The sequence below is a fragment of the Chrysemys picta genome, chromosome 9 (assembly GCF_011386835.1).
Source record: "Chrysemys picta bellii isolate R12L10 chromosome 9, ASM1138683v2, whole genome shotgun sequence".
In the NCBI taxonomy this organism is placed as follows: Eukaryota; Metazoa; Chordata; order Testudines; family Emydidae; genus Chrysemys; species Chrysemys picta.
In genome coordinates, this window is record NC_088799.1 from 47,863,519 (window position 1) to 47,886,414 (window position 22,896).

At 46.8% G+C, this 22,896-nt stretch overlaps 1 protein-coding gene across 6 annotated transcripts in view; it reads left to right on the forward strand.

The window, feature by feature from the left end:
• The window catches only part of NGEF (neuronal guanine nucleotide exchange factor), a 118,690-nt gene that overhangs the window by 57,877 nt on the left and 37,917 nt on the right, over window positions 1-22,896 (forward strand). For 5 of the 6 annotated variants that reach the window (XM_065557005.1, XM_065557004.1, XM_024111467.3 and 2 more), the window contains 2 exons: window positions 6,730-6,945; window positions 8,297-8,439. In XM_065557005.1, coding sequence (XP_065413077.1) covers window positions 6,730-6,945; window positions 8,297-8,439 — 359 coding nt within the window. Of the gene's footprint in view, window positions 1-6,729; window positions 6,946-7,857; window positions 8,192-8,296; window positions 8,440-22,896 lie in introns of those variants that run through there. The other variant, XM_042853493.2, reaches the window with a different exon arrangement.

Sequence of the window (22,896 nt, forward strand, 5' to 3'; positions counted from 1 at the left end):
AAAGTTATTATAAGCAACTGAAAACAGCATCTTATAAAAGCAAATGTCAGACAACCTTAATAATAGGGGTGCAAAGGACACCCAGAGTCAAAGGTTGCTAATTTAAAAATAATAATCAAACCTAACTGGCAGACAGAGACACCATACAAAGGATACCCGAGGCAATACAGAACTGAAATGGGACAATCCTGGGGGCTTGGCATGTTGAGTGGGGGGCCGCCCCTGTTTGCCCAGTGCAGGGTTGCCCATCAAATGATTGCCAGGATTCTCTGTTGCATCAAACAATCGTGATCAAGGGGCTCAGGACCCCTGGCGGGCAGAGCAAACAAGTAGTCTGTACCCCTTGGGCCTACTGGCCAGAGCAAACAATGGCAGTTGGGGCTCTGACCCTCGGGGCAGGGCAGAGCAAACAATCAGTCTGCAGCCCCTAGGGCAGGGCAGAGCAAACACTCAGTCTATATCCAGAGTCCCTGGTAGCCATGCCTAGTGGCAATTGCAGACCAGGGTGGGAAGGTAGGGGAACCTGGGTCCACCCTACTTCACCAGGTTCTTAAACTGCCTATTAAGGGTTCAGGCATTGGCTCCTAACACATTCTCTGGGTCACTTACTACCATAAAGCCCATCTTGGGCATCTCCTCAGCTGGCAGTGGCTCATCATCATCATCAGTCTCTGTGGTCAGCTAGTCGTCCACAGCCCCAACAGCCTGGAGAGTCAAGGGTTCGTTCCACTGCAGGAGCCTGCAGCACACATCCTTCCTCCACCAGCCTGACTTAGCTGGGATGTCTCCTTTTATCTGTCCCCTCCACCTGGAGCATGCACAGCAGGGGTCTAGGGGAAGTGGTCTCCTGGGCTCATAATGATTGGTCATCCCCTGTTGACCCAGTGCAGGGTTGGTACCTCACAGGAACACAGAGCCAAAGCAAAATCAGAAGAGCTAGAACTCCTTTGGTGAAGAATGAACCAAAGGACTCAATGTTCAAGGGATAGTGGTTGGAAGTGGGGGCCAAAAAACTTCAGGAATTGGGGTGTTCCACTGATCCCACACTAGAAAGACAAGGCCCAGGACTAAAAATTGTGCACAGATGGTACCTTTAGAGACTGTGATTAACAAAAAGAAAAAAAGAAACTGATGCCTGAATTCCTGTGCAAAAATAACATATAGGACCTGATGTAACACTCAAAACACGCTACCAAAATATAGAAGTTATGTTTGTACTACTCATCATTGCAGAAAACACTGCTCAGCAGACACGTGTTGTCTAACTGAATCACGAAACATACTTGACTAGGTATAACCTTAGTGGAAGTTATAACTGACCCCACATTTCTCCTGTGAGTCAGCTGGCCTTGGTTGAACAGGACTGTTTGTCTGAGCCCCATTTGTAGCCTCTACCTATGCAATACCCCCCACCCCCAGTAAGGTCTGCTGGTCTGAGTCCTCTGTGTTTCTTCTTTTTAGTTTCTGTAGGAGGTGGATTAATGCAAAAAAATTAATACAAATACATATAAAAACCTCTTTTTTCCATCCTCAGGAACAGCCAAGTGAGGTTTTTGTCAAGCTTTCCAATAAAATTCACCTTTGTGCTTATAATATACATGAACAATGTTAGTCCAATGGGTTAATTACTTTGAAAAACTATTAGCACCTCAAAATAGGGGTTTAGAATAAAAATCCAGCCATAACTATAATATTGAAATAGGCAAATTATGAACTCCAGTAAGTTATCACATTTTTAATATAGCCATGGGCCAGGTCAGCCAACTTTAAAATCTTCTCTTCCAACAGCACTATGCTAAAGCTAAGGACATTTGGCAACCACACCACCCCCTACTTCCTTGAAGAAATACACACAACTCACATTCCCTCTTCTTAGCACATAGCCACACTGAACTTTCCCAGTGCCCTGAGGGCTAATGAAATGGGTATAGGCACACATGGGGATAATTCCCAGTGTCTGGGTGCTTCAGAAAACCCCACAATTCCTAAAGAGGAATTGTAGTTTTTTTTTATTTTATTTTAATGTAGAGCTCAGTCTTCAAGTTGCTTTGTGTCTGCTGTTTCATCAGTGAGAGCAGAAAGCACTCAGCACCTAACAGGAGGTGCTCACCAGCTTGCAGGATTGAAGCTTCATTTTTAAAATGCACGTCATACCAGTAGTCAGATTCTCTTTTTCCTACTCCTCTCTCCTGCTGGGTGTGGGTAGCCCTTTCTTCGGGTGTGCTTCTTAAGCACTTGTTCTGATTACGAGGAGCACTTCAGTTATAGACCTAGAGACTGAAGTAGGAGTAGGTGATGTTTATTTGGCAAGGAAGAAAGGGCAACACTTTTCAAAGATTAAAGTTTAAAAATAAAAATATTCTTCCTAGGGGAAGGAAAATGAGACTGTCAGTGCATAAAAATGGAACTGGTTTACATGGGACTAAAATGTGGGATGTTCTTTATTATCACAGTAGTGACCTCCGATGGTCACAGAAGGCATTCCATTCTCTAAACTCCTGTTTTCACCTCCTCATAGCTTTCATTAAAAAAAAATTTGGACTCACATTTTTCATGCTTTCATCTCAGCCCAAAGGTGAGTTTATTGTGGAAAGTTTGAAGAAAAAACAAGCAGGCTGTCTTAATTAACAGGCAGTTATAGGATTGTGGGAAAAATGTTTTCTATTTTTGCATATAACCCAAAATGCTTATGTTTCTAAAAAAAAAAACATCTGAAGAAGTGGGTTTTTTACCCATGAAAGCTTATGCCCGAATAAATCTGTCAGTCTTTAAGGTGCTACTGGACTCCTTGTTGTTTCTGTGGACACAGACTAACACGGCTACCCCTCTGATACGTTTCTAAAAAGTTCAGATTTGGCATAGATTTAACCCCTGAGAGGGTGGCCCAGTAAAACAGGGCAAGAGACTGACAGTCAGGATATCTGGGTTCTTCTCCTGACTCTGCCACTGACTTGCTGCAATTTTGAGCATCTTACATTATACGTCTCAGTAGTAACTCAATCTCCCCATCTGTAAAATGGAGATAATACTTTCCAACCTTTGTACAAAGTTTTCAAATCTACAGAGAAAAAATGCCGTATAAGAATTAATTGTTAAAATATTTGGTTAAGAAATACTAGCACAAAAGTTATTAAAGTTGAATTCATTAACCTTTTAACATGCATCAGTTTCTTGTGAGATTTATCTAAATAAGTGCCCATGAAAGTCATATTTAGAACTGTGTTCATTTTAGCACAATTGGTAAAAGTTTGTGCATTTCGCTGCTCTGGCACCCCATTGGTAGATACGGGTTTAGGAAGAACTACCTCACTCTTGGCCCTGATCCTGAGGCAAGAGTGAAGAATAGACAGCTCTTAACTCTACCAGGAACAGGCTCATCAAAGTAATTGCCCTCCCTTGTAAGTATCAATTCTCTGACACACCCCCCCAGCTGTCAACCCTTCCAATACTCTTACCTCAGGGACAAGTGCTCGGCTTTCAATCACTATCCACTGATCAGATAGACCAGCCTCATTGCAACCAGTGCTCTTGAACACTTTACCCCATTTCCAAGCCTTTGGCCCTCCTCACAGTTGTCTGTCCCCCAGACCCTTCTACATGACTGATAAGTGCTGTATCACCCAGCTTTCCTATCATATTGACCCTCTAACTAGTGACAAACTCCTGACCCCCAGTCCTGGTCTCAAATGCTCCTCACTCCATGAAATTCACAGATGTGACAAAACACAGAACCCCCTTCCAATTCTCAAACTTCCCATTGTGATAAGCCCCTAACTGTCCCTATTAGCTGTCAAATGCAATGACTATCCCATGATCCCCCTTTGAGTTATCAAAACCCTCTGTGACCACTAGCAGCTGTTAACCTCTCCCAGCACACCCTCACAAAAGGCCAAATTCTTCAGTAACACTGGTTGTGATGATTTAGAAAATCCGTGTATGTACAATTTATGAGTTCGGACTGGTATTATGAAATTGCTGTATCATGGATGTGGAGTTAGCCAGGTGCTGTCACGTCTGTGTTACATAACCCCCAGACCAGGGACAAAGGAGAGCAGTTAACCTTAATCACTGTGCTCTGCCCAAACAATGTGTATGCTAAGAAGAGTTGCCTGAGAGAGGATTGGAAACCAGTTCAACCAAGTTTGCCTGCAAGGCTAGGATTTTCTGGGTGGAATATTTCCCCCCAAAAAGGGGACAGAACTAGCCTTTAAAACTACAGAGACTGGATGAGTAGAGTGATGCCCTGAGACACACAGGAAGCTTGGGCAGAAGAGAAGCATGCTTAATGCTTTCATAGCAGTGTGGGCTTGTTTAATTGAGGGATCAGCCAGAAAGAAGGAAACTGGGACACAGATGAGAGAGACATTCCGTGGTTGAGAAACTGTGTGCAGGAAGGGGGCATCCTAAACCCCAAAGAATGCTCAAGACTGGTGAGGAAACTGAAGTAGGGAAATACACATAGGTGTTTTATTGTTTGCCTACATCTTTATCTCTCTTGTAATATTTAAGTAAAGCGTAATTGTTTTTGGAAAACTTTCTAAAGTCTATCTGTATGTCTATTTGCTTCACCAATATGTGCCCCTCAAGAGTTAAACTATAAACCTACTAGAGCGACCATGGATGGAACTCTGGGAAAGGGCGTGCTTAAGCTACTAGGGAGTCTGCGAGTAGGTCACCATTGGTCCTGGGGGCCAAGGGCAGCTAGGCTATGAGATCCCATTTCTATAAAGGGGTAACAGCCTGCCTGTGCTCAGGAAATGTGCTAAAGATGCCAAGGGCAGAGAGAGTGCTGCAACCTATTCTGCCCAAGGGAAGCTTAAGAGCACATTAATCTAGTGTTTTGGGTTCCCTCCCCAACACAGCAGCCTGGAGTTTCCAGCCAAGAGGGGTTCTACCAGGAATATGTGTGACAATCATTGTAAACCCAGATGGTGTCCAGTGGTGGTCAGTTGAGTTTCTCTGGATTTATACCAGTGTAACTGGAAGAAGTTGGGCCAAATTATCCTGATGCATTATTTGGCAAATACTACAGTATAATAGAGAAAAAAAATCTGCCTTTACCTAAACATTGAGATCCACATACGGATTTCATTATTATTGCCTAAATTGTATGATTACGTATTGAAAAAAGCCATATTTATATATGCAAAGGGGTAAGTTAAGGTTTGTCTGGGAAACTTGGCTGAAAATTTCCTGTTTAAATCCTCAGATTTAATTTGGCGTGAATTACCATTTTTTCCTGGGAGTTAGCAAGTTGTAGCAGAGCAGCACCCAGCCTGTCCACAAGTTTTCAAATTGATCAGAGGGGTGTGACTGTATGCTAAAGTTCAAGCGGAGTCACCCTTGAGGCAGCATAAAGATTACCTGAATGAAGATAGATTTTAGAGTGCTGAAAGTACTGATATCTATTGTCTGAAAAAAAAAATCCCTGTAAAGCTGACAATTCTTAGGTAGAGAGGGACGTGCAGGGAAGAAGGTGCAAAATCCCCTGTATTGGTGAGGAAGGTAATTGTTCTGTCTGTGAGGTAATTTGGATTTGAGAGAATGTTCCGATGATGGGCGACTGGAGGAGGGAATTATTTTGAGTCTATCCTCCATCTCAGAATTTGCTTTCAGTAGAAGAAATGCACAATATGCACGAAATCCGGGAGTAATCCAAAAACGCCACACTTCCCCTCCAAAACACTCATTGGCCTTGCTCTCTCTGCTCCACGGCAGTGAGGTGCAGACGAAGGAGGAGAGGTGGGTTCTGTGCCCCAAACTGAAGGAGGCAAGGGGTAGGGGACACCTCTATGTGTGTGTGGGGAGACCTGTGCTCTGGGTTTGAGGGGCTATGAAGAGGTCCTCTGTGAGTGCGCTGGGCTGGAGGCAGTAAGGGGTGGCTGGGTGCACATGTCTCTGAGATCTGTCTGGGGAAAGGAATGGTGGCTGCTGGAACGGGGGTGGGTGGGGGGTGGCAGGGACCTCTGGCGGGGGCATGTCTGCCTCTGGGTGATGTACCCAGGGTAGTGGGCTCTCAGGGGTGCTCCTGGGAAAGGGGTGCAGCTGTGGGAGGCTCTATCGGGGCAGGTGCTACCTCTCAGGGGGGTGTAGGTCTCTAGCTGGGGAGGGGACTGCTGGGGGAGTGTAGTTCTCTCCAGGGTGGTCCATCTCCTGGGGGCTCTAGCCGGGCTGGGAGGGAGGGTTCTGGGGGGAGACAGGTCATCTCCCGGTGGCTCACGAGGGGCCATCCGTCTCCTGGGGGCTCTAGCTAGGCTAGGGAGCTCTGGGGGGCAGCAGTTGGTGTCCGGGGGACTCTGGGGGGGGGGGGGCGGTCGGTCTCCTGGGGTCTTGGGGGGGGCAGTCGGTGTCCAGGGGGCTCTGGTGGAGGGCTGATGGGTCTTCCGGGGGCTCTAGCTAAGCTAGGGAGCTGGGAGGGGGCGGCAGTCGGTGTCCAGGGGGCTCTGGGGAAGGGCTGATCGGTCTTCTGGGGGCTCTAGCTGGGCTAGGGGGGTCTAGTGGACCAGTCAGTGTCCAGGAGACTGGGGGGGGCGGTCGGTCTCCCAGGGGTTCGGGGGGCATTCGGTGTCCGGGAGGCTCTGGGGGGCCAATGGGTCCCCCGGGGGTTCGGGTGGGGGGCAGTCCGGTGTCCGGGGGACTCGGTGCGACGGTCGCTGTCCCGGGGCCTCTAGCCGGGCCGGGGGTCCCTCCCCCGCGCGCGCTGCAGGTCTCTATCTCCCTCCCGCGCAGGCTGCTGCCTTCCTACCCCCGTTGCCGTGGCAACCGCCCGGCCTCCCCCAGTCCCGCGCTGCCTGCGGAGTCGCTCGGCAGCCGCCGCTCGGAGCCGGACTCGCCGCCGCTCTCACAGCCTCACATGGAGCTGCTGGCTGCGGCGCTCAGCGCCGCCTGCGCCCTGGACCGCGACGGCTCGGCGGAGAGCGCGGCCGGAGCCCGCCCGGCCGGCAGGTGAGGGGCGGGGGTTGACAGCGGGGAGGGGACGCCCCGCCGCGGGATCCACTCACCCCTGCCCGCCTTCAGGCGGACCCACCGGCGGGCTCGCGTCCCTCCTCTGCCCCCTGAGCCACAGCGCGGTGATCTGCGGCTCGGACCCTGCCCCGCCCCGCCCGGGGCTGTTCTCCAACCCCCCAATCCCACTGCCCCGCCCGGGGCTGTTCTCCAACACCCCCTCCCCGCACCCCAAGCCCCCTGCCCCGCCCGGGGCTGTTCTCCAACTCCCCCATCCCACTGCCCCGCCCGGGGCTGTTCTCCAACATACACCCCCGCACCCCAAGTCCCCTGCCCCGCCCGGGGCTGTTCTCCAACACCCCCTCCCCATCCCACTGCCGTGCTGGGGCTGCTCTCCAACACCCCCCCCCCGACGCAGCCCACTCCCACTGCCCTGCCCGGGTCTGCTCTCTAACCACCACCCCCCGCCCCAACCCGGGCTGATCTCCACTCTCAGCACCTTTTCCCCTGCACCACCTGGCTGATCTCCAACACCCCCTCCAGCCCTCCTCCACCCCCTTACTGACATGGTGTTGTTCTCCATTCCACCCCCCCCCCCCAACACACACACAACCAGAACTGATCTCCATTATATCCCCTGCCCCCCCCCCCATACGTATGCATCAACCAGGGCTGATTTCCATCACACTCCTTTCCCCCTCCTCGCAACATTCCTCACCCCAACCGGGCTGATCCCCATTTCTCCCCCCATCTTCCTGTACCAATCCAGGCTGAACTCCAGCTAGAACCTAGATTCCAGTACCCTCTTCCTACACCAGGGTATGTGACTGAACTCTCAGCATCCCTTCCCCCTGCCTCCTTCCATGTACTGGAACTGAGATGCATTCATCCTCTGTCCTCCCTACTCTATACAGACCTGAGCTGAACCCCAGCCAGAATATTTCTCTCTCTCTGTGTCTCACACACACACACACCTGCTCTGAGGCTGGCTCTGTCCTTGCACAGGGCTAAGCTCAGTCGGTGATGGGATCCCATACCCCAGCTCCGGGTGGAATCAGGGGAGGTTACTGCTCTCCTGCAGGGCCAAAGCCTCCACTCCCAGTGCTCAAAGACAGCTCCTGTGGCACACAGGAGTTTTTTGGAGAGGAAGGAGTATGCCTGCCCGATGGAGGTGAATCGTAGGGTAGTTCTGAAAGATACACACTCAGGATCCCTAAATAGTGTGTCTTGCTGGCCACTGATGCTGGTAAGTGCCAGAGCCCACTGGTGTATATGGAAGCTGGGTGTATCAAATGCTTGGGCTGAGGGCAGCTCGACTGACAATGCCTGACTCTATATTTCTCTCCCAAAGAGAATCCCCTTCCACAGCTGGACCAGTGCTTATCCCTGATGAGAGCCCCGTGCTCCCAGAGTGCCCTGCTGCTCTCCCTGAAACCCTGCAAATGATCCACCCTATGACAACTGACTCCTGGAAAACCCTCATTGAACAAATAGGTAAGGGCTATGTTTGTTGTGCCATAAACTTATGGGCTGCCTAAGGCATGGTGCTGTCTGACAGAAATACTGCCCCTATTAACCCAGGTAATGTTCCTAGATTTCTAGAGTGCGAAGTCTTTGCTCATGCATTTCTGATGAGTGAAGACGCTGAATATAAATAAGAGAAAATAGTTCAAACATTTACATAAAACCCGTTAGAACTAAATTTGGCCTGAAATTTGTAAGAAGTGGTTCAAGTAGGTTCTTTTCTAGCCTTTTAATCTTGGGGCAGTATTTATATTAGTTAAAGATACCATCCATTTAAGATTCTTCTGGATGTTAGCTCCTTATTGTTCAGGTTGCCTGAACCTTGAAAGCAGCAATAATTGGAGAGCAAAAATGAATCTCCCTAATAGCAGTCATGTGCCACCCTCCGCTGCCCTCAAGGTGTGAGGGCACAAGAAGTGGAAAAAGCTCCCCACAGGAGAGAGCTTCTCATCAGCCATCAATCGAGATCGTCACTGGATCCCAACATGGTTTATTATTATCAATCATTTATGATAGAGTAGCACCAAGAGGCCTTATCAGGACTCTGCTGTGCTAGGTGCTGTGCAGGGAGAGCAAGAAACAGTCCTTGCCCCAAAGAGCTTACATTTAAATAGACTAGACAGATAAATAGACAAACATAAAAACAAAAAAATGAAAAAACAAGACATCTTTGCTATCTTTTTAAAAACTAAATTGGGGTATTCCCCCCACTTCCATTTTCCAGATGCTCCAGCCATTGCTGATCTAGTGTGCTTTTCTTCCACCCTGGCTACTCCACAGAGGTAGATAAGGAAAAGACCAAATAAAAACAATCAAAAAGTGCCTACAAGCTAAAGATATCTAAAGGCAAACCCTTTCAGTTCATGCAATCCAGTTGCTCGTCTCTACAGGAAGCAGTGGGAGATTCCTGTCTCCTCCAGGGCTTCCAGGGGATGGGAGCATGGACCAGGATTGCAACACAGCCACTTTTACACTAAATCTAAATAAATACTGTTCTTTCAACAAAAATCTCAAAATACAAACTCAACATAAAACCCTTTTGAAAAAAGCAACACGTTATGTATATACACATTCAACCTCAAACGCAAATCCACATATTTACTTAACTTTATTATAAATACACTTTCCTATTAAGCATATTATTTGGATTACAGTAGCACCCAGAGGCACCAATTCGAATCAGCACCAAATTGAGCTGGGGCTGAACAAACATACTATAAGAGAGACAGTCCCTGCCTGAAAGAGATTATAAACTAAAGATCTAATCCTGTAATCTGATTCATGTGGATGGAATACTGCACCTGTGTGGAACCCCAGTGGCTTTGTCAGGCAGTGTGTGTCCACTCACATCAATCAGTTTTCAGGATTGAGGCCTAACTAGGGAGAAAATGCAACACAAATAGGAGTGTGGACAGAAGGAGGAAGGCAAGTATGAGAATAAGAGGAACACAAAATTGCATATATTGGGGTGGCCAAGAGCCATATGCAGCTCTTTTACAGTTAAAGTGTGGCTCACGGAGCCCCCCACACCCTCCCATTCTCTGCCTACCAGACGGGGGCAAAGTTTGGGGCTTCTGCCCTGCGGCGGGATGGTGGGGCTAGGGGCTTCTGCCAGTGACGACTGGTACCTGATGAGGTTTGCCCCCCTCTAACAGCTTGAGTCTTGCCCCCCCCATGCTCCTCCCTTACCCTGAACGGTCCTCCCTGCAGATCCCAACTGTTTGCCGCTGCCTCTCCCCATGACTGCAGCGCCCAGCTTGCCAGCTCCAGCAGCTGCCGTGCAGGGAGGATGGCCCAGTGGCACCAAGTGACTGAGCAGGGCCATCAAATCCTGGCAAAAATCTGGGGGATGGTATGTGATTCCATGGGCCCTCCCAGGTGTCACCTCTGGCTTCTGCCCAGCAGGGAGTGGTTCTCCCGGCTTCAACCCTGCAGCGTGTGCCTGCTGGGGCTTGGGGCTTCAGCAGGAGCAGGGCTGAAGCCCCAAGCCCAGACAGGCGCCTCCTGTGGGGTTGAAGCTTTGAGACCCCCTCCCCACAGGGCTGAACCCCGAGCCCAGACAGACACCTCCTGCGGAGCTGAAGCCCTGAGACCCCCACTCCCCGCAGAGCTGAACCACGAGTCTAGACAGGCATCTCCTCCAAAGCTGAAGCCCCAAGATCCCCCTCCCCACAGAGCAGAAGCCTCTAGCCCCACCACTGCACCGCAGGGTTGAAGCCCCGAGCCCCAGCAGGTGCGCCCCAGCTCTTGAACTTCTGAAGATTGTTGTATGCGGCTCAGAGGATCAGAAAGTTTGGCCACCCTTGGGCATATATTCTTAGCTGAATGTATAATTTGGAGACTTCAATGGCTTTTATATTTGTTTGATATTTAAAATAAGTGGACACTATATTCTTGAATCACTATCGGGCCACTTGCCCAGCATATACAACTTAACTCTCCAAAAAACCCACCAAATAAATACATTATTAAAGCATTAGATTGTCTATTGTTAAGTGAGAAACATCAGTGAATATATTTATCGGATTCTCTTTATAAGGTAATATTTCCTGAAATGTAGATAACAAAAATATGTAAAATATAACCCCAAAATCCATAGGTCAGAGTTAAGCTTGTGTTATGATAAAATGCACATCTTTGTACTTGATGAGAATAACATATGTGGTCAGTATAAAATATATGATGTACTTAGCTGTTGATCTCCTTGTCTTTAGGTGGTTGAGCTTTTTAAATTATATGGTAGGTAATTTAACTGTGGTCACTTAGCAACCCTAACTGGTTTCATAAATGATTTTTTTGTCTTTAATTATGGAGCAGCTGATAGCTGCTCTACAGTTAAGGCTGTATAGCTAAGTTTCTATGTAAAGCTTAATTTAACATCCTCTCTAAAATTCTCTCTCTCTCTCTCTCTCTCTCTCTCTCTCTCTCTCTCACACACACACACACACACACACACACACACACACACACACACACACACACACACACACACACACACACACACACACACACACACACACACACACAACATTGCTGGGCCAACGGAAATATACAGACCACACTGAAAGACTTGTGGGGTTATACAAATCAGAGTCTTATTGTATAGTTGTGTTAAACACATATCTGTACTGGCAATGTATGTTATGAAGGGATAAGGTACACTGACATTCTGAGTTTCTTGTGGTTTCCATCTGAGGCAGATTTAAGATTGTTGGGGTTTCTTATGTGGAAAGGGTTACCTTAACTGGTTCTCTCAAGGTTATGGGGTTTTGTTTTTTTTAAGCATAAAATGTTCTTTTAAGGAATACGTTGGGGTTTGGTGGGGGGGAGGAGTGTAACTGAGCATTTCCTGATTTTCCCATGTTTGGGTTTTGGAGTTCCATGTTCTGGAGGCATGAAAGGATAAGGTGGCTCTGCTGTACAGCAGCAGCCTTAGCTCCACTTTAACAAAGCTTTGTTATGTGGCAATCCAGTATAAAGTCCAAATAGTGACTCGGAAAGCCATGTTGTTGAACAGTCCAGGCTTTGATATCTTGGCAGCCTGGAAGAGATGCTCCAGGACATCAGAGTTCCAGAGGGGAGAGAAGGCTGAAGCTTGTAATGGGCCATCATGGGAAATCTGCTAGAGATTCTGATAAGCTATCAGGCAAAACCCTACAGTTGGTAGTGAGGAGGCTACTTGAACCACCGAGGACATTTACCAGGAGCAGGAGAAGTCTGCAGTTAGGTATAGGGTTATTGATGAGGAGAGGCTGAGCCTTGGAGGATGCTATGGGAAGCTTGAACCAAGGAAGAAACAGAAGGCATTGAGAAAGCTTGAGTAAGCTAGATGCCAGAAGAAGTCCGACAATATTTGTCAGACAAAACAGCTGAATTTTGGGCATAGTTCAGGGATGTAGTGAACAGTTTTAAATTTGCATACGCGCTGCCTGATCTGTTGTCTCCTTCCTGCTGCATTTCTACTAATCTCCCAAGGCAGATGTGCCATTATAGTCTTAATTTAGTGACAATGTGTTAATGAAACGCTTGATAAAGATGTAAAAACAGCCCTAGACACCAAAACAACCTCATTGCCAAATATCAATCTAGGTACTTATATGGCCTTCATTACCTTAGTGTCTGAGCATCTCAAATCATAATGGATTTTATTTTCACAACACCCCTGTAAGGTGGAGTATTTCATTTTTACAGATGGGGAACTGAGGCACAGGGTAGATTAAATGACTTGTGCAAGGTGCTACAGGGAGTCTGTGGCTGAGCCAAGAACCCAGTGGGACTTTCCAAGTTCCAGTCCACAGCCTTAGGCACTGGACCATCCTTCCTACCCTGCTACAAGAAATGCTGCTCTCAGGAAGCTAAAAATCTGCAAACTGATGTGTGTAAGACATACTTGCCTACACCCCTGTTGTACTCTTTAGGAGAAAGATTGCCATCAGTCACAGACTGCACAAGGGTCAGCTGCAGTAGGTTAATTATTCCTATATCTCCATTAGTGGGATTTTTCTTTTATAGGCATAGAAGAGGACGAGGTCCTTGCCCATGGGAGTTTACAGTCTAAATTAGATAACATAAGTTAAACTAACAAAACATTGTGGTAAAGGGGGAAAATGAAACTGTAACCAGTGGAGAGACATATTATGAGCTGAATCTCTGAGAACAATCCTCTGTTGTAGAGCCTTGCAACCTAACCCAACAGGAACTGACTACGAGTGTTGGGTTCAGGTTGAGTCTGAAAACAACCCAACCATTTCGGTCTTGAGTTGTGTTGTCTCTTATCCCTCCTCCTGCCTCACTGTGCTCTGTATGTGCTGTGAGTGAATGTGCCGAGGAGTCGCAGTACCTGTCATGTTGTTCTGTACCAGATATGGACTGGTCATAGAGCTTGCTTATACGCACCAGCTGTGTTCATCATCAGGGTGATGTTCTACATCAGGGGTGGGCAAACTTTTTGGCCCGAGGCCACATCTGGGTGGGAAAATTGCATGCAGGGCCATGAATGTAGGGCTGGGGCAGGGAGTTGGGGTGTGGGAGGTGGTACGGTGTGCAGGAAGGGGCTCAGGGCAAGGGGTTGGGGTGGAGGAGGAGTGCGGGGTGTACGAGGGGGCTCAGGGCAGGAGGTTGGGGTGCAGGAGGGGTGTGGAGTGTACGAGGGGGCTCAGGGCAGGGGGTTGGGGTGCAGGAGGGTTGCAGCAGCGGGCTAGGGGGCTCATGGCAGGGGGTTGGGGTGTGGGATGCAGGAGGGGTTCGAGGTGTGGGCTCCGGCCCAGTGCCATTTACCTTGAACAGCTCTGGGGTGGCAGCGGTGCGCAGTGGGGCTAAGGCATGCTACCTGCATGCCCTGGCCCCGCGCCACTCCTGGAAGCAGCCGGCACCATGTCCCTGTGGCCCCTGGGGGACAGAGGGCTCTGCGTGCTGCCCTCGCCTGCGGGTACCTCCCCCAAAACGCCCATTGGCTGCGGTTCCCCGTTCCCAGCCAATGGGAGCTGTAGGGGGCGGAACCTGCAGGCGGGGGCAGCGCGCGAAGACCTCTGCCCCCCAGCTTCCCTAGGGGCCACAAAGACATGGTGCTGGCCGCTTCCGGGAGTGGCGCGGGCCCACAGTGCCACAGGGGTGGCAATCCCGTGGGTCGGATCCAAAGCCCTGACGTGCCAGATCCAGCTCACGGGCCGTAGTTTGCCCACCCCTGTTCTACATTCTTACCATTTACAGTATTTACATGGTCATACTGTCTTTGAAGTTCATTATTTCTGTATACCTGAAAAAAACAGACCATGATGACTAGGTAATTATGTCCCCCGAATTTGAATAAATCTGCAGCTAGTCTCTTCCAAGGTCTGTCAGGTAGGGGCGTTGTTATTCAAGGTTCTTTGTATTTTGTTTGTCTGTTAGTTCTACAATGTTCACATGCAGATACTTTATTCTTTATGTCTTTGCTGATGCCTGGCCACCACACTGACTGGTTAGCCTGTTTATGGCATTTAATTAATTCTTGATGTTCTTCATGGATGAGGTTTAGGATTGCTCTTCTCATTTTGTTTGGAATGACGATAAGTTGCTTTTAATCATGAGTCCATTTGACTTGCTGAAGTCTTTTGTCACTTCCTTAGTATCCTTTAGATACTTGGGCCAGCTGCCCCAATGTAACTTAGAACTTCCTGAAGTTGCATGTCTGTCGAGGTTGCTTTCCCTAGCGGGAATAGTTTCTTTTCTGACACTGGTTTGCATGTGTCCACAATATGTAAATATGCCTTTACGTCATCTTCAAACTCACACGTAGTTGAGTGCGACGCTGGGCTCCGTGACAGAGCGTCTGCTGCTACCAGATTTTTCCCAGGAATATATCTAGCAATTGAGTTGAATTACATTAATCTTAGCAATAGACATTGGCATCTCAGAGGTGCTTGATCAAGATCTTTTCCATTGATGAGTGTTACAAGCAGTTTATGGTCTGTTATCACTGTGGGTTTGTGGACATCATAGTAATTGAGAACTGGAGCTGTTGAGATAATTTTTTAGCTTTTTGAAGGCAGTTTTTTGATTTGGCACCCATGGGCACGATGTGCTGGATTTTAACAGTTCATTCAGTGGTTTTATCACTGTAGAAAGGTCTTGTAGGTATCGACCAAGATAATTTATCATCCCTGGTGTACATCTCAGTTCTAGTACATTCATTGGTGCATTCAATTCTTGAATTGCTTTCACTTTCTCAGGGCTTTTTGTTTTTGTTTGTCTGTCCCAGAAACTTGATTTGGGGCATGCAGAAAACGCACTTTTCCTTGTTTAGCTTCAGACTAGACTGACTGCTTAGGTTAGGACTTCATTGAGGGTTTTGTTGTGTTCTTTCATTGAAGATCCATATATCAGAATATCACCCATGAAACGTACAACTCCATTTGTGTTTATTAACAGTTCTACCATCTTTCTTTGGAAAATTTCAGGTGCACTGATAATCCCAAAAGATAATCTTTGAAAACAAAATCTCCCAAAGGATGTGATGAATGTGGTCAGTTTAGCATTTTCTTTGGCTAATTTGCCAGCTTTGAGAATACTGTACCTCCTTTCACTTTTGGGAGGAAGTCATGCAATGTTGGGACTGCTTCATTAAGTCCTTTAAGATCCACACATTCATATTTTTCTTTATAATTGGTACCATTGTGGCACACCATGCTATTGGCTCAGCAATTTTCTCAATTATGCCAATCTGCACCATTCTCTCTAACTCATTTTCCACTTTATGAAGTAATGGATAAGAATCCGGCGAGGGGTATGTACACTATATGGTTCAGCGTTGTCTCAAGTTTATTTGTACTGGATCACCTTTCAAAAGCCCAATATCACCAAATATTCCATTGAGTTCATCTACCTTTCTAACTAAACCCATCATGGCTGCCACACTGTGGCTGAGAAGGGTGTTGGTCTCTGGTCCTTTGATCAGATACACTTGAATGCAAAACTTTAGTCTTTGTAAACTATTTCTGTGATGAACTGGTTCATGCAATTAAGAATACCTCCATGGCTACTCAGAGCTGTGTCAGGTGACTTCAGCTCTGGGAGAGGTTAAAGGTGATTGTGAATCCCTTCTGAGATGACTGGTGAGGGCAGCTCCTAAGTCAATTGTCTTGCTATGAATATTCAGTTTCACTCTCCAGGCAGGCTCTATGTCAATACAAGAGATAGAGTCTGGAAAAAATGGCTCTTGATTCTCTGTAATATGAGTCAACTCCCTGACTGCTTTGGTGCAGGAAACAGATGCAAAATGTGCACATTTCATGCATTTATTATACAGTGTGCCTCTAGCTGGACATGCATCATCTCTTGGGATATGATTTTTTCCACACCTTGTGTGTGTAGGCTGAAATGTGTCCTTCTTTAGCCTTGGAGTTCTCTCTCCTTGCCTCAGGGGTTTTATGATAATAACTTAACACTCAAGTGTCTGTTTAAAGTTTCTAAGCAAGTTTCAGGTTTTTCAATTTGCTCCTGTCTTTTGTACTGTTTGACTAATTCTGACTGCTTTGCCATCTGTATAGCTGTGCCTAGGGTTAAATCTTTCTTGAGTTGTAGTTGCTATGAAAGACTTTTATCTGTTAACCCAATAACCAGCCTCTGTCTGATATTTTCATGTTTTTTCATTTCCAAAATTACAGTTTTCAGCCAATGTCTGCAGAGTTCTTATAAAATGTTCAACATTTTCCCTTGGTTCTCAAATTCTCTGATGAAAACATCATCTTTCATAAACCACATTTTTCTGGGGTATAAAGTATGCATCAAACATAGCCAGAACCCTTTCATAGTCATTTGTGACTGTCTTCAGGAAAGTCAAAAGATTTAAAGATATGGTCTGCTCGCTTCCCCATAGCATAAATTAAAAAAAGATACACAGGTATCTTCAGTTTCTTTGAGGAGTTTGTTTGCAATTTGAAATCTTGCAAAATACTGCTTCCAGTCTGTTCATTGTGAAGGTTTGTCAAAGTTGAAATTCTCTGGGGCACTGAAGAATGGCATGGCAATGAGATCCTGCATCCTTTATTGCTGTTCCTTCTGTCTCTATTCTTAGTTTACTCCTGACACCATGTCACATTCTTCTGTACCAGATATGGACTGGTCATAGAGCTTGCTTATACATATGAGATGTGTTCATCATAAGTAGAGCCCTGCAAATCCGCAGGTATCCGCTTTATATCCATGGACCATTTTTGCGGATAGCAGCTCGGCTGTAGATACAGATTTTGTATCTGTGCAGGGCTCTGGAGCTGCAGCACAGACTCACCAGAGCAGGTGGAGGGACCTGCCAACACGGCTCTCTCCGACCAGGTTCCGGCTGAGGTGGGTGGGGAGGGGCGCCTCGGAGCCGCAGCCCAGCCAGGATAAGAGCCGGGCGGGTAGCTGTGGGGACTGTGGCGGACCCTCCACCTGCCCTGGGCGGGTGGGCCTGAGAAGCCCCAGGTCCGTGTCCCTGCCCCCCAGGCTCCCTGCCCAGGACAGGCAGAGGGTCCGCGCTGCAGTTCCTCACAGCTGGCCACCTGGGCAGGTGGAGGGTCTGCTGTGGCTACCCAGGGCTGTCTGGCTAGGCTCCATGCTGGCCTGGCCAGAGAGGAGATGGGGTGGGGGTCGGGGCGGAAGAAGAGTGGAAGGGGGAGGGGTCCGCCCCTGTGAAAAGTGGATGTCCGAGACTCCTCCTTCCCCCACCCTCCGTTCCGGCGCCACTGGTCACTGCTGCGCAGTGTTTAGAGGCCTGCAAATCCATGGATATCGGCAGATATCCATATCCGTGGATGCAGATATCTGCAGACAATTTTTGCAGATCGCAGATCGGATGCGGATACACATTTTTGTATCCACGCAGGGCTGTAATCGTAAGTGTCTTAATGCAGGTATGGCTGAGATTTGTTTAAAACCAAGTATGTTACACACAGCGCCACCTAGTGGCTGAGCAGTACAATACAGTTTAACATTCGATTACAGTGCCTCTTATTTGGCAGCACATACAGCTCAGTGAAGCTGTGGAGGCTGGCAGTAGTGGGACACGCAGCTACCACAAGGCTGATCCATCAGGCAGGAGGCAGCTGGAGATGGATAGCAAGCCTGGGGCGTGGCGAGCAGGACAAGGTGGCAGTGCTGACACAGGTTCAGGAGGAAGTGTTGGGTTTGGGTCAGGTTGGTTCTGAAAACAACTCAACATTCTCGGGTCAGGTTCAGATTGGCTGTGCTCAGCTCTGTCTTGGGTCCAGGGCAGGTTTTAAAATTAGGGCCAAGCAGACCTCTGCGAGTCAAACTTGGAATCTATTTCAGGTGGGTGCAGTGAACCAGAATTCATTCTAAATGGCTCCAGGAAACACTAGACTATATATACTGTTACATACAAAATATTAAAAACCTGCGTTAAGTAAGTTCAGTTGCAAAATCAAACACTCATAAGTTAGAAATGCCAGGATGAAGGTTGTCTATGCACCTTTAATTCGTCCCCCTTGTGTGTATGCTTTATGATACAGTCTAATTCCATGATCACATACAATTTTCAGTTTTTAATACAAATGGACAAAATGAAGTAAAATAATAACAGAGAGAGGTTCAAAATGAGAATATATAAAACCTATGACTAGCATAGATGCAAGCCACTACTTTAGCCATTTAAATCAATGTGACAACAATTCCATACTTCCACACTCTGATTCTAAGATTTGTATTGTTAAAACCAGCTAATACCTAGACAACCATTGCTCAATAAAACTTTTGTAACAAGAGGTACACGTATCTTTAGTGTAATCTTTGACTCCTCCTCTGTCCCCATATTCAGGGCAATCCCAGATCATAGTTTCTCTCTCTTCAACATCTTAAAAAAATCAATTCCTACCTTTCAGTCTGTCTAAAATGCCTCTCTAGGCCATGATCACCATAGCCTCCTGCTTAACTTTCCTGATTCTCACTTTGCTTCCCTTCAGTCTGTCCCAAAATACTGCAGATAAAATCATCTTCACCTGCTGCTCCAGTTACATTAACTCCCCTCACCTTCCATATCAAGTTAATGCTTCCCATCCTTACCAGCAATACACTTCCCAAGTCCGTCACTGCCTATATCTCTGTTTTCATATTATAGTATATGGCTTTTTGCTGTCTTTGCTCTGCCCAAAGGTCTTCCTACTCATCCTCTTTTCTGTCCTTCTCTCAATATCATGTTCATGCTTTCATACTTTCTCTATGTCTGGAACACCCTCCCCAATGCAGTGCACTAGGTAGGCTTCCCTCTACCTTCAAATCCTTCTTTAAAATTTGTTTCTCTCTCCAACCATACCTATGCTGACACTTCTAAGTTAATTGTAATATTACAGATTTATTAGGAAAAAACTCTGCAACACCCTATAACAACTTACCTCTGGTAATCCAAGTCTGTCTATATCTCCCTTACTTTGCCTCTGCTTTTGGGCTGAAGGCTCCTTTGGAAAGGGATGTTGTCTTCACTCTTTGGCAGACCAAATGAAAGGTGGATCAGATAGGGAACCTATTAACAAAACAAGAATTTCGTTCCCTAGAGTTTTATTTCATCTTCTCCAAAAACAGAAGAAAAGAGTCTACCCGACAGATCCTTATTAAAGGGATCTGCCTCTAAATGTTTACAAAGAGAATAAACCACAATTCCACAAAACAAAAACAAAGTGGGTTTATTTGCCCATAACTTTCAGGACAAGATCCATCAGCACAACTTCCTTCCTTCCACGTCTCCTCTACTGTGGAAAAGGTAGTCTTTTTTATATAGTCCCCTTATTCCCCAGCATGCCCCGGGGACTGCATTTCCCCAGCCTTCCCTGCTCTCCTAAGGCTTGATCCTCTAAGCCAGTGAACACTCTGGGCCCCAGTGCAGCAGAGCATTTAAGCACATGCTTAAGTTTAAGTACATGAGGAGTCTCACTAAAGTCAGTGCTGATTCAGGAGGGTTCCCTTCACAAGCTTTAAATGTTCTGTACATCCCAATACATGCGCTGTGTTATGTACAGGGCTGAGCACACTATTGACGATTAACAGATAACATGTATGAAACCATATAAGTATAGTAGACGATGAGAGATTATGTAAGTAGCATCGTGATAAACTTAAAGGAAAGTCTCTTTTCTTCATTTATAGTGTAGGAAGCTAACAGAAAAGTGTATGGTTTCCAAGGTACAGCTAATCCTATTGCTATTTTAATCCAGTTTTGAATATCTTTCCAGAAAGAACAGTTTACAAGATACACTGACAGAATGTGGTAATGTGTTTCTTATGTCCACAGTTTTACCATCATAACTGTGTCTAGAAATATAGGTTCAACATTAATTGGTATGAGTTTAAAAAAAATTGAAATACCTGGTACACAAACTCCTGACCTGTCTCTCGCATTGTTATATATGAAAACTGTTTATGAGATACAATATAATTTATACATTTTGCCAGATAGATTTTAACCCTTATTGAGTAAAGCAAAATAAAGTATTTATGCAATGGCTGACACCTGCATCCTTGTTCATTTAACAATCACAACACTTAGAATCATAGAAGATCAGGGTTGGAAGGGACCTCAGGAGGTCATCTAGTCCAACCCCTGCTCAAAGCAGGACCAACACCAACTAAATCATCACAGCCAGGGCTTTGTTAAGCCGGGCCTTAAAAACCTCTAAGGATGGAGATTCCACCACCTCCCTAGGTAACCCATTCCATTGCTTCACCACCCCCTAGTGAAATAGTTTTTCCTACTGCTCCTTGTTCTGTCATCTACCACCACTGAGAACAGCCAAGCTCCATCCTATTTGGAACCCCCCCTCCAGGTAGTTGAAGGCTGCTATCAAATTCCCCCTCACTCTTCTCTTCTGCAGACTAAACAAGCCCAGTTCCCTCAGCCTCTCCTCGTAAGTCATGTGCCCAAGCCCCCTGATCATTTTTGTTGCCCTCTCCAATTTGTCCACATCCTTTCTGTAGTGGGGGGCCAAAAACTGGATGCAGTACTCCAGATGTGGGCTCACCAGTGCCGAATAGAGGGGAATAATCACTTCCCTTGATCTGCTGGCAGTGTTCCTACTAATGCAGCCCAATATGCCGTTAGCCTTCTTGGCAACAAGGGCACACTGCTTACTTATATCCAGCTTCTCGTCCACTGTAATCCCCAGGTCCTTTTCTGCAGAACTGCTGCTTAACCAGTCAGTCCCCAGCCTATAGCAGTGCATGGGATTCTTCTGTCCTAAGTGCAGGACTCTGCATTCGTCCTTGTTGAACCTCATCAGATTTCTTTTGGCCCAATCCTCCAATTTCTCTAGGTCACTCTGGACCCTATCCCTACCCTCCAGCGTATCTACCTCTCCCCACAGCTTAGTGTCATCTGTGAACTTGCTGAAGGTGCAATTCATCCCATCATCCAGATCATTAATAAAGATGTTGAACAAAACCGGCCCCAGGACCAACCCTGGGGCACTCCGCTTGATACCAGCTGCCAACTAGACATCAAGCCGTTGATCACTACCCGTTGAGCCCAACAATCTAGCCAGCTTTCTATCCACCTTGTAGTCCATACATCCAATCCATACTTTTTTAACTTGCTGGCAAGAATACTATGGGAGACTGTATCAATTCTTTGCTAAAGTCAAGATATATCACGTCCACCACTTTCCCCATATCCACAGAGCCAGTTATCTCATCATAGAAGGCAATCAGGTTGGTCAGGCATGACTTGCCCTTCGTGAATCCATGTTGACTGTTCCTGATCACCTTCCTCTCCTCCATGTGCTTCAAAATGGTTTCCTTGAGGACCTGCTCCATGATATTTTCCAGGGACTGAGGTGAGGCTGAGCGGTCTGTAGTTCCCCAGGTTCTCCTTCTTCCCTTTTTTAAAGACGGGCCCTATATTTGCCTTTTTCCAGTTGTCCGGACCTCCCTGGATCGCCATGAGTTTTCAAAGATAATGGCCAATGGCTCTGCAATCACATCAGCCAATTCCCTCAGTACTCTCGGATGCATTAGATCTGGATCCATGGACTTGTGTATGTCTAGTTTTTCTAAATAGTCCTTAACCTGTTCTTTCACCACCGAGGGCTGCTCACCTCTTCCCCATACTGTGTTATCCAGGACAGCAGCGTGGGAGCTGACCTTGTCTGTGAAGATCGAGGCAAAAAAAAGCATTGAGTACTTCAGCTTTTTCCACATTATCTATCAGTAGGTTGCCTCCTCCATTCATTAAGGGTCCCACGCTTTCCCTTTTTCTTGTTGCTAACATACTTGTAGAAACCCTTCTTGTTACCCATCACATCCCTTGCAAGCTGCAACTCCAGTAGTGTTTTGGCCTTCCTGATTACACCCCTGGATGCTCAAGCAATATTTTTATACTCCTCCCTAGTCATCTGACCAAGTTTCCACTTCTTTTCCTTTTTGTGTTTAAGCTCACCGAAGATTTCACTGTTAAGCCAAGCTGGTCGCCTGCCATATTTGCTATTCTTTCTGCACATTGGGATAGTTTGTTCCTGTGCCCTCAATAAGACTTCTTTAAAATTCAGACTTCAGAAAAGCAGACTTTGACTCCCTCAGGGAACAGTTGGGCAGGATCCCCTGGGAGAATAACATGAAGGGCAAAGGGGTCCAGGAGAGCTGGCTGTATTTTAAAGAATCCTTATTGCGGTTGCAGGAACATACCATCCCGATGTGTAGAAAGAATAGTAAATATGGCAGGCGACCAGCTTGGCTTAACAGTGAAATCCTTGCTGACCTTAAATGCAAAAAAGAAGCTTACAAGAAGTGGAAGATTGGACAAATGACCAGGGAGGAGTATAAAAATATCGCTCGGGCATGCAAGAGTGAAATCAGGAAGGCCAAATCGCACTTGGAGTTGCAGCTAGCAAGAGATGTTAAGAGTAACAAGAAGGGTTTCTTCAGGTATGTTAGCAACAAGAAGAAAGTCAAGGAAAGTGTGGGCCC